We start from the raw sequence: 16,802 nt of genomic DNA, 5'->3' as shown, positions 1-16,802 counted from the left end.
CACGAACTCGTGCCCCGTGCTTTACCTGCACACTCGTGAGGGCAGCGTGGGGGGAGGGAAGAGACGAAGAAGTAACCGGGCAGCCTGAAAAAAAAAAAAAAAGGACGACTCCGTAATCAGAGGAATGAATCTGCAATCGCTCCAGATGCAGAGTGCAACCGAGGAGTATACATATACGCGTGGCCCTCTAAAAACGGCACGAAAACCGCTAATGCGGCGTCGGCGATCCGCGCTTGCGGTCAGTATACCAAGAGTGCGCGTGCTGCTCGAGATTGGGGTCGATGGAATAAAAGCGGGGTGGGAGCGGAGGGAGGGCGCAGGTCGAGCGTCCGGAAGTGCAGGCGCGGCGTGCGCACCACGCGCGCACGGGGCCAGCCAGCCTCGGAGGGGGCCCGTCGTGCTGACCTCGCGTGGTCAGCCGGCTAAATGGGACGCTGGCCGAGCGCTCGCGCGCGGCACAGCAGCGGCGGCGTTCTCGTGGCGCGTCGGCGTGTTTCGCAAATCGAATACGCCGCGCACCGAAATAGAATCGGCGCGCACGAAACACACGACTGCAGCGGTCCCGGCTCGGTGCGATGCCGCGCCGACCCCGGGGCGCTCGATAGCCGGCCGCCGCCAATCTCGTGTGTGCGAGGCCTGGCGCTGGCCGAGACTCCTGCGCGCGCGGGGGGTTTGTGGTTGGAGGGGGCGGGGGAGAGAGAGAGAGGAGACTGCTTTCGGAAACGAGGAAAGCGCTCATCGCTGCTCGTTTGCGCGCGCGCGCGCGCGCAGATGTGGGTCGCCGCAGGCTTCCGCGCGCACCAAGGACGGCGATCCATGCACTGCGCATCCGAGCCGCCGCCGCTGGCGTTTCCCCTCCCCGGCACTTTTTTTTTTTTTTCGATGGGCGCGAAACGCAACCGCACGCACGCACGCGCGAGCAGTTCTTCGGCTCGCGCTGAGCGGCCCCGCGCGTCTTCGTAATCGGCCGTGCCTCATGGCACTGCCCGGAGGCTGCAGTGGTGCACCTCGCACCCTTCCCGCGTCCTGTCGACGGCTGGGTGCTTGCTCGCCGCCGTTAGCACCGGCAGGACGCCGTCGTGCGTGCTCGTGACGGGGATGGTGCGCACCGGCCCCGGGCGTTTGCCGCGACGCGGTCACACCCCGGGGCGCCTCATCTCATTGCACGAGCGCAATGCAAAACCGCTTCTTAACACCGTGCTCGGTGGCCACGCGCACGTGTCGCAGGTGGCGTGCACCAGAGATGCGCGTGGACGGGAACCCATCAGACGACGCTACGACGTCTAAGGACGCAGAAAAATTGAATGAATAAAGTGTGTGTGTGTGTGTGTGTGTGTGTGTGTGTGTGTGTGTGTGTGTGTGTGTGTGTGTGTGTGTGTGTGTGTGTGTGTGTGCGTGTGTGTGTGTGTGTGTGTGTGTGTGTGTGTGTGTGTGTTTTCGGCGGGGGGGGGTGTGTTGCGCATGGCTTTTTGGACTTCTGAGAAGTATTATCCTGGCGCTCGGCATCTCGGAGGCACGTTGAAGTGCGCGCAGACGCCTACATGTGGTTGGTGGCCGCATGAGGCATAGGCTGCTGCTTCCAGCAGCTACTAAACGCAAGGCTCGATTCCCCGGCGTGTTAGCGACAATTTCGATAGCAGACAAAATATGCATGGCTTGAGCAGATAGTGCGATCACAATGATAACCATGCTTTTGTACTGCTTACAGGAAAACAGTTTAACCGAATACAACTACGATTACTTCATCAAAAATGCAATTGGTTACAGTTACCAATTGCTGCCCAACGAAAATGGTTGAGGAGTCACACAATAGTAACGTAGCAGTAACGTTTACTGCTACGTTACTTTCTCCGGAACATTTACTAACATTGCATAGATACTAACTAGTGAGCAGGACGAGCTGGCCTCGTACTTTAAATTAAATGCTTGGATTTTACGTGCCGGAACGACCACATGATAATGAGGCACGACTAGTGGGGGACTCCGCATTAATCTTGACCACTTGAGTTTCTTTAACGTACACCCAGTGCATGTGGTACACACGCGTTTTTTTTTTTTTCTCCCCCATCGTCCTGCCACCTGCAGTGCGTCCTCTGCTACCCTTCATACATTGCTTATCAGCGCTAACAATTGTTCTTTTTAAAAAAATTCGTCTGTCATCGTCTTTCATTTTTGTTGTGAAGCAGTGGCACTGAAAACTTTCTGCAGGAAGAAAAAAAAAGAGAAAAACATGGAGCTGAGCCAATTCCCTCGATGTGCGCGGCAGGGGGATATGGAGGAGGAAGAGGAGGAGGAGGGGGGGTTAGTGCGGTGTTGCGACGCATACGGATCTTGCGCACTATTGTGGTTGCTCGGCATCTGGGCCCTCCAAAACGCGCGGCGCTTGATCGCTGGTGGGACTCGGAGAAGGCGCACCACTCTTACCCATAGGGGAAGAGGGGGGGACACACGATAGAGTTTCCTACAAAACTTACTAGAAGCTAAGAACCCTGACGCTATAGTGTCTACAGGAAGCTGCAAGTACGACGTGTGGCACATGCATTTGCCTGACCCTCGTCCCTTTGGCTTCGAACGGCTTTTTTGACTTTGCAAATTGATAATTTTCAACAAATGGCATTATAGATGCTGGAAATCGCTATTATTACGCGTGTGGACAGAAACTTATTGCCTTCCTGCGCTTATAAAATTGCTTGAAAATTTAGAAAACAAATCGTGATAAACGACGCTGCATACAAGAAAACGTCCTAAGCCGCAAGCACGAAGATTGGACAATCCATGTACTACCCATCATTCCCTTGATACCTGAACGACCGCAGCGCCAGAGTTCCCTCTAGTGATTTTTTTAGGAAACCTTAAAGGGACGGACAACCTATTTTTAAGGACTTCGTCTTTTATGGCGCAGCGCAAAGCTCCCCCTCGGTATATAGTGCTTACGTCTGCAGCGGTTACTTACAAAAGCGCTTGAGTGTTTCGTAAGCAGAATTTTCCGATCTGAGCAGCCTCTCAAAAAAAGTAAGAGTCCCTCCTCCAGCAACGCTGAGAAGTGTGAGCGACGTCGATATCCCGCCTCCCAAATTGTGAAAGCCGCCCATCGTTCTGCTTTCACAGGAGTGAGTGTAACTGTGGTTAACCACCTACATTTTGACCTTTTCAACAACTTCTGAAAATAAAAAAACAGCTGGTAAAATAAGTTCGCGTTGTTGTACAGACATTTCTTATATTTTTTACTGCGTTTTCTTTTCCCAAGTACACGCCTACGTCATGGCTAGCTGGCCCCCGTCGTCGTTATTCTGTCAATAGACGAGCCAAGCCAACTCGTCGAACACGAAGGCGAAGGCAGCGCCACTTTTCTGCTCACTACAAACGAAGGCTTATCTGCACATTGTAAGTGAGGAAAAACTTACAATAATAAAAAGTATACTGCATTTCAATACTAAAAAGAAGACCAGGAACCGCGTACACTGTAGTAGAAGGTCACGTGGTGGACCTCTTATGCAGCTTCACGTTTTTGCCGCTTGGGGCGCCGAAGGTCATTTTTCGCGACATTTAGTGATGAATTAAAACTATAAATCCACGTTTAATGAGAAAAAAAACATGGCTTGTTTTAGCCACTACGATCGGAAACCATTCCATCCACGGGGTTATCTCGATTCGTTATCTCAATGGTTGTCCGTCCCTTTAAGGGACACACGTATACGGCGCAGGAGCGCGCGTGCCATCGCAACGTCGTCCCTGTATTCGAGCAGAACCTTTTGTTGTTGGTGCATGATGCTGAAGTACCAAACCGCCAAACAGACGACACGCGTCTCTTCTTGTGTCGTCTGTTTGGCGCTTTAGTACTTCAGTCGTCCCTGTAGCCGCAACTTTTTCTTTCACGCGTGCGGATGTTGACGAGCGTTCTCATGCCGCCCTTATTGCAGGCGAGAAGCCGTACACGTGCACGTGGGAGGGCTGCACGTGGAAGTTCGCGCGGTCGGACGAGCTGACGCGCCACTTCCGCAAGCACACGGGCCAGAAGCCGTTCAAGTGCCAGCTGTGCCAGCGCTCCTTCTCGCGCTCCGACCACCTGTCGCTGCACATGAAGCGGCACTGACCCTCCATCAGGTGAGCCTCCGCGGATGTGTGCGCACACGACCGTCCGTTGTGCTGCGTCCTGTAGCTTAGTGGGGAGAGAGGGAGAGAGATGTGGGGTTGAAAGTGCCGATGAGCGCTTTGTTGTGGTGTTCAACCAGTCGGTGGAAATTCTTTTTTTTCTCGACACTCGAAATACGATGTTTACCGCCTATAGGCCCTTAGCCCGTCGTGGCTAGACGTGAGCTCGTGCATGAATGTCGTTCAAGGTACACTGCGAGGTGCACAGGGGTGAGGAAATGGGTGTACAGACAGTACAGAAAGCGTGACCGTCTGTCGCACTTCTGTCTGTCTGTTGGTCACGATCACCATCTGTCGGGATGACACTAATAAAAAGACAGTAACTCGCTGCAGAGAACTAAGTAACGCCGAAACGTAAAATCAAACTACGTGATAAAATGCGGTAAGTTGATCTACACCAACATCTACATCTTACAGAAGCGTTGAGGTCTAGCCATCTTTGGCGGTCGTTGTCCTATAGTATAACGACCGGTGCACGTTACTGTGGCCGATTCCTATACAGTAAAGAGTTTGTAAGAAACAGGTGTTTCACGAGCTTGTTATATTTGACGTCAGCTCGCTCAACATGGATAAATTGTTAGTGTATCCCAAAATTAGAATTGTTCATGTAGCCCAAAATGGTGAAGCCCGTGAACCAAAATTGAAATATATAGGCACTGCCGTTAACGATAAGATCTGTCGTGATCATGCAAGGATTTAAGCAAGGAAAGTATCGAAGTTGTCATGCCGGGTACAGATAAGTAAGAAATCCATTGCGAGAAATAACACGTAATAAAAGGCGCTGTAGTTGTAACATAAATGCGTGAATTCAACTGGAACATCAATGCATTTCGCCGCAGATTTTGAGTGCGTATTTCTCGAGCTCATAAGGTGTAAAATGGGGCCAGTTGATTTCCGTTTATGTTAGTTCAGTGCTTGTCCTATGTGCTTCTTTTCTGGGTGTCGTCGTTCCCTTTGCACTGCCGTCATGAAGTTCTCGACACAAGCACAGGGTCTATCATTCGGATTCTGTTCCGCAGTTAGGGCACATGTGCCCTAATTAATTACTGCAAATTACTGAAACTTTGTTTATTGTTATCATGGCATGGTTTGTCATGAGAGTAATGTAAATAGAGTAAATATAGCGGGTGCAAGTAGAGATCGTAAACCATACCGCCGGAAGACAATTGTAATGCAGCTGATGGGGGTGGTAGAATTGCGATGTCTGACGCAAACGCTTTCTAATAGCCTGTTTCCGCAGACAAAAAAAAAGTAAGAAAATAATCGCCTGATATACTTGAAGTCCTGTGAAGTCACAAACGCTGGTGAGGATGGTCGCCAGCTAAAATGCCCTCACAATACTCTACATATACTCGTACGCGTAGGGTAGCCAGCTGTGCCAACGCTGCATTTGCGATTGTCCTAAAGATGTCTACTTCTTCAACTGAGAAGGAAAAATTTATAATTGCAATGATAGAGGAACGCCCGGATTCGAGCTACTCACCAATCCCGCTCACTTCGAGCACATCAAGCTGTAGAACTCAAGCCCTCATGCTATTCGTACCGCTTATAAGCAGGTAACTTGATGTATCAAATAAATAAATAAATAAATAAATAAATAAATAAATAAATAAATACAAATTGATCGAAGTATTGATCAGAATCGAAGTATGATATAGATCTATAAAGAGCCTCTCAGCGGTGCTCGTTGACAGCACGTTTCTCATTGCAACATTTGTTGTTCGTCAACTGTGGCAGGGCGCCACTTGTTTTTCGTGCAGTTGGGGACAAGTGTTGGTCAACTGCTTGTCGCGCGTGAATAAGGTTCGTTCTTATATAGAGGGCGTGTTTGCCTGATTTACCAGTTAGCACTGATATATATATATATATATATATATATATATATATATATATATATATATATATATATATATATATATATATATATATAGTAGGAGAGCTTGTTTACTCCCTTCTGGAATGTGCCCATATTTCCTGGTGAACTATGTAGTTTGCTACGGTAAGACTTTGCAGAGTGGTTAATTTGGCAAGTTGGTGCGTCATAATCGTTAGGGTAGAGTTAAACGCGGACGAGACAAGCTACAACTGCAGTGCTGCCATTTGCTTGTGCCAAACCGTAGTAAACGTTTCCCGTTCACCATCGAAAATGGAGTTATTTCTGGGGCTCTCGCTAAAGATGTTGCCAGTGTTCTTTTAAGTGTAGATTCACTGCTATACGTGCTTGCGTCGTAGCCGTTTTGCCTGTTTATATTTCATTTTCTCATTTCGGGCAGGAAAGAGGTGTGCCTGCGATTTCCCTATATAGGCCTGCCTTCTGGAGAGCTCCTTAATCATTCCGATTGGGAAACCCCCTCATGTTTAAAAATACAGCGCCCTTGTTGTTGGTCACTCGGAGGTCAGCGGTATGCTACGGCGTCGCCTTTAGACGCCGAAGCCGAGCATAGCGGGCTGCAGCAACTTGTGAACCTTGCGGACGCTTGCCTTGCCGCATAATCTCTCCTTGCGCCGAAACACGGACGGTGGGGACGTCCGTTTGGCAGAGTTACGGAGTCTGCCGTTACGCAATCGGCACGGCTAAAAAGAACGGCGTAGGTAAAGGCGTAGGCGGAGCGTGACGGCCTCTTTTGGCGCCTGCGCGCTGCGTCTGCCGAGACGGCCCGAGTCGCTTCGTGGAGCAGATTGGCGTTATTGATGTTTCCACTATGTGCACTGTGTAACGCGAGCGTCCTCTCTCTTTTTCTCTCTCTGTTGGCCGCAGAACTCGCCGGCTCCAGCGGAGGCCGTTGTCGCCACTTGCTCAACTTCCCTGGCGCCCCGACCCGCTGCTGCCGGCAGCGCCCCCTACCTCCGCAGCCGAGAGAAGAGAGCCGTTCCTAATATATATGTCCACACCAGACACACAAGCATATGTATATTACACATGATAGGAGAAATAGAAGAAGACGCCGTTGAGCGCGGCCTCAGTGGGCGGCGGAGACCGCCTCCGCGGACGTTTGACGGACCTCTACTTCTTTTTTTAACGGATGTTTATGCCCCCACGCCTGTGGTCAGTGTGCTCAAAGGGACGCCCCGGTGCCCAGACAGTGCGCGCGTGTGTGTGTGCCCGCCAACTGAACTCTGCTGTGCGCGTGAACCGCCTCGGCCATCATCGAGCGATGCATGCGCACGCACACATATACACACACACTTTTCTGTACACACACATACACTTCTTACGCCTGCGTTGCCGGCTTGACAAAACCGCCCGGTGCTGACACGCAGCCTTCTTTTCGTACAGTCACGGTTTTCGTTCGCTCCCCTTTGTTCTTTGTCGGGTGGATGTGTGTGACGCTGACCGAGGTATTCCGCGTGGTGAAATCGAGCGGTTCTGTAAGGCTGGCCTTGCTCGCAGTGACGCGAACGTCGTTTTGGTACCTGTCCGTTTGCATTCGCGCTGTGACCAAGCGGAGGCGCCCACTGTTTGTGGAACGGTTGTACCGCTGCGGTGTGCTAAAATATGGCCTTGATTCGTGCTCGTCGACGGTGAATGCCAGATAGTAGCAGAGCTGCAGCGTACGACGAAAATATGTGACGGCGGCCGCATAGCGCTCCTCGGAGTCTTTAGGTCCTCGTCCATTTCCCCTTCAAACACTACAGGGTGCTTTAGCATGCCGCTGCTGCTGCACTACCGTTACTGCTACCGTCTGCGCCACCTGCCAGCTTCGCACGTGCTAGGTAAGCCACGCCGTGTGTGTTTGCGGCGTGGCTTAATTAGCAGGTGCAAAGCTGACAGGCGGCCTAGGTGAGCTGCGGTATGCTAAAGCTTCCTATTGTTACGAAACATTTAAAGATTGCACCGCTGTCTTGCTGCAACCTTTAAAAGGGTGCAGCAAGACACCCTGGTGAGCGCCGTCATTTTCTGTTGAGTATTCTTGTTGTCGGCGCCTGTTCGCGTTTGTTTTGTTTAGTGCCGGCCCGTGCAGCTGGCAATTGCAGGCATTCTTCGTGTCACTGCCGTGTGCAAGGAAGCCGCCCTACGCCGGCGAGCTGCGTTGAAGGCGACTGAATGCGTAATCAAAGCCTCGTGCTCGCCTATAGTAGCGGCAGTACTTAGTCTCTGTGATGCACCCTCTGCGGCCCTGCGGTTCACCCGGTCCCGCCAGCAAGCGTCCGTCCAATCAAGGCGCAGCCTTCAGTGCTTGCTGTACTCGCCACGTCCGCTGCGCAGGCTTCAGCTTGACGTTAATGTCCGCCAGTATTCGACCAACGCAGCCTGCTCTAGCCCTCTCTCTGTTCAAACTGTTCAAACTGGGGTCGCTGAGGAACCAGTGGCTGTCGCCTGGCTTGCGAGTTAGTACAGCGACGAAACTCGCTTGCCTTCGCGTTCCCCATTGTTCCCCTGTGGGTAGAGCCTGGACCTTTGCAAGCTCGCGACGAGCTGTTAAATGTACACCTTTCGCTTTTGGTGGAAGCGGCTACCTGACGTTTACCTGACCGCGACCTTTTCTTGTTCGCTGTATAGCTGTTTGGTGCTTGAAAAAGAGCGTGCATCCCGCATCGATAGCGCCACTTTGCTGTGGCCGCACGAAACGACCGCAGCCGTGCTAATTTAGGGCATCTGCTGCTCCGTACCTTAGAGACAGTGTGAGTGGCTACATTGAATCCGGAAGCTGTTGTGGCTATTGAAGGTGCTGCGGAAAGAGGAAATAAAATTGTTCTTAATGTTCTCGTTAATGCCATTTGAAGACAGCTGAAGGGCAGTTGTTGAGACAGTATAGGAAATCATTTTACGTTGTGCAAGCTTCCTTTTTCCAGCTTGCTTGCGCTACCACAAAATCGTACCAAGGCGTCTCGCGTGCCGAACCCTATAGTAGTAGCACCGGGACCAGCTGACACACTAGACGCCTCGAAACCTGCCCCGTGGCCTCCGAAGTCCTCAGCGCGCGCTAGGTATCTCTGAGGTGATGCCTGCCGACACGCAGTGCCGGCGCGAACGACATGGTGGCATCTTCAAAGACAACAGCTGCACATTGGCTCTCAACTTGGCTCCCGTAGATTGTTTGGCGCGCGTACGGGCACTGATAGAAATTTGTTGAGTCCACTTGCCACTGCGATGCGAGAGCGCGCTTTGGCGGCACGTCGGTGCATACGTCTCCCACCTTCCACAACGTGGTCGCGGAAGTAGCCTGGATCATGCCACTTTCGCACGTGGTGTGATCGAGAAAGTGAATCTGGCAATGTCATCTTTATTTTTCTAACCCGACCTACTCAGTTGCTTCTAGCCTCGCTAGGCTCCTGGACGTTTGCTGCCTTGGGCACATCCAGTGATCGATGGTTGCCGTCTGAAGTATAACGAAAAGTTCAGTCGCGTCGTCAGATGTCTGCAGAGTCGAGCTATACGCGTGAAAGAAGCAGCAGCGTATGGTGTTAGCGTCAGTGACCGCCATTATAACTTCATTCTTCGAAAGTGTTTTCTCGCCACTCATCATGTCTCGCAGTCACATTTCTAATCCGATTAGAGCCGCATGCTTGTTCGTGATGACAGCTCCATAATACACAACATTCCATTCTGAACGCGCCGAAGGTCGAACAGAGAACGAAGTCCGGATTTTTTCTCTTCTTTAACTTGCACTTCCCTTTTACGTAAGCTGTTGGTAAAAGAAAATTACGGAAAGGGCAACAACTGATAAACGGAAGTAACTTAGAAATGATCAGGAAGAAAGTGTCATAAATGGCTTGAGGGAATCAACGCGGTTAAGAAACGAGGATGTCTCCGCGTTTCGGTAGGAGGTTTTTGAATTCTGGCTATCGCTCATGTCAAGCTTTGTCAGGGGAGGGGGGGGGGTCACGGTCGAGTAGATTTATTGTGAGGCGTCTGCCTATTGACTCAAAAGCGCATAACAAAGAACGATCTAGTTATGTTGAAAACAGAGTTCCCTCTGGCCTCTCTTGCTGACTCCCGAACGCGAATCGTCGTACTGCTGCGTTCCCCATTTCCATGCGAAATAAACATCGTTCTCCAGGCCGAAGGCAACCTTTCTAGAGAATTTTTTCTGTTGTGCTGAAATATGCGATGCAGCTTGTAAACGTTGTAAGCTACGAAGCGGCGGTCATGCTAAACGGAACCTAGCTGGTCAGCTTCAGTTCTTTACATGGAATTGGAATTGATAAAGTTGCTTAAAGGCAATCCAAGTTTTTCTCTAAGGTGGTTTATTCGTCAGCCATCGGTGGTGAAGGACAAAGGCATGAAAGAAAATCTTTCGCTTTAAAATTGCTCAAGTGCGCTTGTCCACACTTCTCGTTTGACCCCACCAAGATGCAGACTGGACATCGCTTTGCGAGCTAGGTCAATGGTTAATTCGATTCACCTTCATTTCCTCAACTATAGTATCAAGAGATGCTGCACCTTGCTATGTTTCACAAGTACAACGTGGCGTCGTTTGCATGTCTCCATTCGCTTCAGCCAGTGCAGGCGATTTCGACATGGCGATTTCGACTATATGGCGGCATTCAACAATGTCCAAAAAGCACCCCTAGACAGAGCAGCCACACTTGCGGCACCATCTTGTGACACTGTATTGAACCAAATTATTTTGCAATCTTATCGCATTGTGCGTCTGTGTTCTTTTCTGTGCGACGTCGCAGAGTCTCAAGGTGGTGCAACTAGCGCTGCTGCTCGCTTTCCGGTTCCGGTATTGGAACGGAAGTGCTGACACGCGCTCAAGCTAAAATTCCATTCAAAATGGCGGCAAGGCTTAAGTAGTACCTTTGTACATGGGGCACTTGGCTGGAGTGATTTCGAGACATGAGCGAAGTCCTTTCTTTGGCCCAAGCGTGTGTACCTACCTCGTTTCATTGTACACGCTGCCGGTTCCTGCGGTTGTTACCATTTTGCTGGCCCAGTGGGCGGTCACACCGTCGCCCCTTCGTTACACTCTGTGGCCGCTTTTGCGCAGATTGTTTTGTGCGGTGTGGGTGCACGCTTAGGCGTACTCGAGAATGTGAATGGCTTTAATACTGTTGGTTCGCTGTTGGTGTAATACTGGTTGTTATCGCCGGGGCGTTTCTTCAAGGTCTTCTGTAGCGTCGAGTCCTCTGTTGCTTTCCATCTACGTGCTCACCCACAATGAACTCTTGTCGTCGCAGAGATATGCCGCCTAAACGGCACGAAAGTGTAGATACAATCCGAGGTCGTAATATATATGTATACATACCGCATACACATGTTGTAAACGTGTTCTGAGCTGACGAGCGCGTAATATATACGTGTAATCTCGAAAATCAAGACGATAGTGACCGGCGAAGACGCCCAGCGATACTTCCGGTGTGGATGCGTCCTTCTTCGGGAGCCTATAGCTGTTCTTTTCAACTTGATACGCGATACCGAACAAAACAAAAAGGCAAGTGTCTTCTTGTCGGAGGCAGAAACAACTTGTTGGCTCAATCACGTGATCGTTTTAGAAGGCGGCCAGCCTTGCTTAACACTCTTGGGACGTTGTTTGGTGGCCTCGCAGTGTTTTTCCCCCTCCGATGGCTGGGTTGTATGTATTTTTTTTCTTGCCACCGCGGCTACTAATGGAGTTTTAGCGCGTCCGTCAACTATTGCCGTTTACGGAATAACGGAGACGCGGAGCGCTGGTGACGCCATGTTTCGACGGTAAGCTCAACTATAGCGCTCACAAAAGTAAGATTGCAGCAACCACGTTCTATTTCGCTGCTGCTGTGAAGGCGTCGGTAGCCCCCTTCAGCGAGGGCACCCATTAAAAAAATAAAATAAAACGCTTTATGGCTGAAGAAAGCATCACGAGGTGGCGCTACCAGCGATCCGAAGTTCCAGTATTCCGCAATTGAAACAGGCTAAAGGTATTATAATGAAGAGTTCTAACCTCTCCGTAAATGTATTGCAGTTTACGGAATACCGGGTTACCAGGGGTGCTTGCGTCAGCGGTCGCGTTAGTAGGGCCATTTTGTGGCGCTGAGTTTAAAACTAAAGGACACAGCTATTGCATTGATGAACCATATTCTACTGAACTGTTTGCACAAAGCGTCTGCAGCGAGGTAATCGTCAGTCTCTCTTTTTTTTATTCTTGGACAAGAGCAACTGTGTAACAGAAACACTTCTAACGCGTTGTGGTTGGATGAAGCATCGCAAGATGTCGTTACCAGTGTTGCCACTGCCGTCCATAGCTCCCGTAAACCAGTATTCCTCAAGCAGTAATACGTTCACGGACACGCTAGGACTTTATAACACAGCTTTAGCCTGTTTGTAACGGTATTGCAGTTTACGGCGTGTCGAAGTACGTATACGGCATCTGTAGCGCTGGTAGCGCCATCTTGTAACGCTTTCTTCACGTGAGAAACGTGTTTGCGCTGCGTCATTGTTCTCGCAGAAGGGAAAGCAAACCTGTTATAGCCTAATGACTGTTGCTGCTGACGCCTTTGTACCATAGTAATGCTATATTTGAGATTATAGTTTTGTACGACGTCGTTGACGTTAGCGTCGGAAGATGGCGCCACCATTTCTGCTACGGCTAAAATTTCTGCTACACCATTTCTGGAGTTTCTGCTACACCATTTCTGGAGCTAAACCCAAGCGACGGACGTCGCTTGGGTTTAGCTATTCCGTAAATTATAAGACGTTTTACAATCTAAAATTCTCTAACAGACCCTTTTCTCTTCCGTAAACGTATTATTTCGTTAACACGTACTCTTATTAAAGTTATTCCTTCAACGAGAACGCTCACACGACACAAACTTGCTTCTAACGCGTTGTGCTTGGAAATGGCGTCACAAGATGTCGCTACTAGCGTTGCCACAACTGTCGAAGGTATTCCGTAACGGGTAATAAGTTTTCGGACCCGCTAACGCTCTCTGATGTCGCCGCCCCGGTTACGTGGAATGGGTGCCTTGGCCGTTGTTCCTTGCGCGCGCTATCAGGGCGCTCGCCGTTCAAGAGCGCGCCGCGGCTTGTATCGCGTGCCTCGCCTATGGAAAAGGGAAGCCGTCACCTGAGGGTTCTGCTCACACTGTGATTCCTCGAGCAAAACTCGACGCGGATATTATTTTTCCTACAATAAAAATTGTGCAAAGAAAGAGTGTCATCCCCTCTTTGTCTGCCCTGTTTACAGTCGCAACGGGGCACCTGTTAATTAAAATCTGGGGCTTCGAGTGCCGAAACCACGATATCGTTATTAGGCACGCCGTGATGGGGGACCACGGATTAATTTTGACCACCTTGTATTCTTTGAAGTGCACCCGAGGCACGGTACACGGGCGTTATCGCATTTCGCCCCCGTCGACGTGCGGCCGCCGTGACCGGGATTTGATCTCGCGCCCCCCTCGGGCTTAGCAACGCAATTCCAAAGCCACTGCGCCACCGTGGCGGGTGACGTCGCACCTGTTGCGCTGCCTTTAGTGCTGGTCGCTGAACTGCAAGAACGTCTGTCTGGCGCCACCACGACTGACGTCACCTTCCCTGAAGGACACAATGCCCGTTTTGAAAGACGGCGTTGCGCTTGTGTTCTTGTACAAACTATCTTTTTCTTCCAACACAAAACCGTGAACACCGTGCCATTATTACAGGGGTAAATGACAGTACATACAAAGGCTACAAAGAAAGCTAATTAACATGTATATAGAATAGAGATATAGACAATTGTGACAGTTTGGCCTTTTGGTAGGACATTTTTAGAAAAAGGTTTGTTTAGCGCAAGTGCATGAGAAATAAAGGACACACAAGACAAAGCGTTATACTATAGCCATACCTCGTTGCTGAGAGTGCCAACGCATTAAAGGGACACTAAAGGTAAATACTAAGTCGACGTGAACTGTCTAAATACCGTTCCAGGAACCTTGCAACGCTCGTTTCGTGTCAAGAAAGAGACATAGTTTACGAGAAAATTGCATCTGAAGGGTCGGAATACCTTTCTTCAAATTCAAATCTTCCGCCACCCAACTGCGGTAGTGGTGGCATTGCATACGCCGTCACCACTTTACATCACCATAAAGCCCCCAATTTTTGAGGGGTTTTACATCACCACCCTTTGCTGCCGTCGGTGAGTAAAACGGCCCCGATAGACGGCGACAACGAGCCAAGACAGAGCGGTTTACTTGCCGCTGCAGCTGCTTTTTGGTCAAGTGGTGTAGACCGTACGGGCATCCCGCGACACCAAATGGAAGCTGAATTTTCTGCCACTTGCAGTGTGTGCGAGTTTCGTGAGCCAGCAAAACCAGCGCAGCACAACGCGATAACGGAACTACTGAAACGCGAAAGCGTGGGCGGCACGGAGTCGAGCGAAAACGAAACCTTTCTACCACCCGCGTCGTCGCCAAGGGTAATTTCATTGATTTCTTTTTTCTAAAAGTAAAATACAACTGGACAGGTAGCATTTTATTTCGTTTTATAATACAGTACAAGGGTGTTTTTTGCAACGAGTGGTTGAGTACGAGTGACAGAATTTAACTGAGGAGTGCTTTCGTCGTCGGGCGAGTACTTTGATGTCCCTGGGGAGTCTCTAATAAATAATGTCCTGCATTTACCTCAATTTCTCGGTTATTAAGGCTCTGTTCCCCGATAATATTGATGCTTTAGAGATTCTCGAGCACTAATCTATCAATTTAGCTTGACTTAATACTTGTCTTTGTAGTGTCCCTTTAAAAGGGCCCCGGAAAGTGTTAGAAAGTGTGTGGACACGGCGCCATCTGGCAGCTCCGCCGCAAAACCTGCGTGTGGCCTCCGGGATGCACGGCGCGCCGGTTCGCGGCGAACGCCGAGAAACGAGTCACGTGGCAACCGGGATCCTCTGTGGCGCTTCTTTCTGGACACGCTGCGCCATCTATTTGGCGAGAGGTTCACTGAAGAGCGGCTAATACCCAGTGCATTTGTGATGCAGCCTGCTAATTAAAGCGTTGGGTTGCTGTCCTTGAGGAACCCTTGTGACGTGGGTTCGATTCCGCCCAGCATCAGGGAAACCTAATGGTTATTTTTCGTCATTGTAGAGCCGCACATTCCCAGTGGCACACACTTAGTTACCCAAGCGGACGTCAAAGACGTTCTTTGAAGAGCGGCACACACCTACTGACACTTTGTGACCCAGGTTGACATCAAAGAGGTTCATTACACAGACCGAGTGGCACATGTTCAGTGCCTACAAGTCGGCGTCAAAGAGTTTCATCGCTTAGTTTCACTGAACAGTGCTACCTACCCAGTCCCGTATTCAGAGACCCATGTCGGCGTGAAAGAGGTTCGTTGAAGAGCGGCACTTATGTACACGTTGCCATCTACCCAGAGACTCAAGTTGGTCCGATGATGGTTGATCCTTGTTTCCTCAGCACAGCAGCACGATGCGCTACCCAATCGACCATGGACTACCCAGCGACCCAGGTAGGTCGGAAAATGGTTCGAGACAAACATACATAGACAGTTAGCCACCGGCAAGTGCATAAATTAGCCTTAAGAATGCTAACGCATTAATAGTTGGCGTTCGTCGATCGATCAACGCGCCCGCAACTCGGTTGCGCGAGACCACGCGCGCTTTAAATCAGCGGTGAAAGTCCAACCACAACCTACCTGCGACCACGAAAACGGTCAACAGAGCCAAAGAAGTCTCGCCCAAAGAAATGCGTTAGATCCGATCAGCAGGAATGTATGTATGTACAGGAAGCTTCGTGTCAGTGTACATTAAGAGTCGAAACACGAGCACACGCACACACCCAAGCGTACACACGCACACACACAAGCGCGTGCGTGAACCGGGCACCTGCTCCGTTGCCCCGAAATTTAGGTGTACCAGTATGTCTGCCTGCCCCTCCCTCCCTCCTCGAAGACGATTCCTGGCTACGCCACGGGATGTGCACCATTATGTTTGAATCTGTTTTCCCGTCTCCCTCGGGCACTGCAGCCAGTGGTCGAAAGTATAGACACTCGAAACGAATGCGAAGGTGCAGACATGGTGCAGGCGTTATGTTAAGTCAGACTAATGTACAGGGAGTGTGTAAGTTTGAGAGGTCCTGAACTGCAGGTATGATCGGCTTCTAGGGTGTAAATACACAACACATTTGCGTAGCGGAGTTATAACGGTGCTCACGCCCATGTGCTGCGTCGTCGGCTGCGCCGTTACTTCGCACCTGTTCGCCTGCACCAAGTCGGCACCGACAGTGGAGTGGGCGCAGCAAAATCATGAACCAGCCTTGCAACTTTCCTGCACCTTTTGAAACGAACGTCGTGGTTCAGCGGGCGCCATTGCTGCACCGCTGAAACGAATGGCAGGGTGCAGCAGCACCTCGTGAACAGGTTCAGGGGGTGCAGGCGAATGGAACGTACCTTTAAGTTACAGATATTCACAGTCGGCGAATATCTGTAACCCAGGCAAGAAAAGCTTTTGCGTTGACATGGCAGCAAGAAAACGCAAGAAAAAAAATAGAAGAAAAACCTGTGAGTAGAAAAATGGAAGACAGTTACCAAGAAAGAGTGCATGGAATAAGATATGAAATGCAGAGAGGTATAACCATGGACAGCTGTGCAGTTGGCTAGTTTACCCTGAAAAAGTAGGTACGATTAAGGACGTGCAGAAACAGACGGAATCGGCGGTTAGCACAATTCTGTTTGGTTGCGTGTGGGAAAACGCAGAGGTACTTACAGAAACACTTGCAAAATGTAGAAATTCTCACAT

General features: G+C 50.2%; 1 protein-coding gene across 3 annotated transcripts in view; it reads left to right on the top strand.

Moving 5' to 3' along the window:
• The window catches only part of LOC142579031 (uncharacterized), a 135,903-nt gene extending 128,856 nt beyond the window's left edge, over nt 1-7,047 (top strand). For all 3 annotated transcript variants that reach the window (XM_075688825.1, XM_075688823.1, XM_075688824.1), the window contains 2 exons: nt 3,921-4,104; nt 6,911-7,047. In XM_075688825.1, coding sequence (XP_075544940.1) covers nt 3,921-4,093 — 173 coding nt within the window. In that variant the 3' untranslated portion in view covers nt 4,094-4,104; nt 6,911-7,047. The remainder of the gene's footprint in view (nt 1-3,920; nt 4,105-6,910) is intronic.
• The last annotated feature ends 9,755 nt before the right edge of the window (nt 7,048-16,802 follow it).

The sequence above is a fragment of the Dermacentor variabilis genome, chromosome 4 (assembly GCF_050947875.1).
Source record: "Dermacentor variabilis isolate Ectoservices chromosome 4, ASM5094787v1, whole genome shotgun sequence".
Lineage (NCBI taxonomy): Eukaryota > Metazoa > Arthropoda > Arachnida > Ixodida > Ixodidae > Dermacentor > Dermacentor variabilis.
The sequence above is the reverse complement of the archived record's forward strand: the minus strand, read 5'-3'. Positions and strand labels throughout refer to the sequence as shown.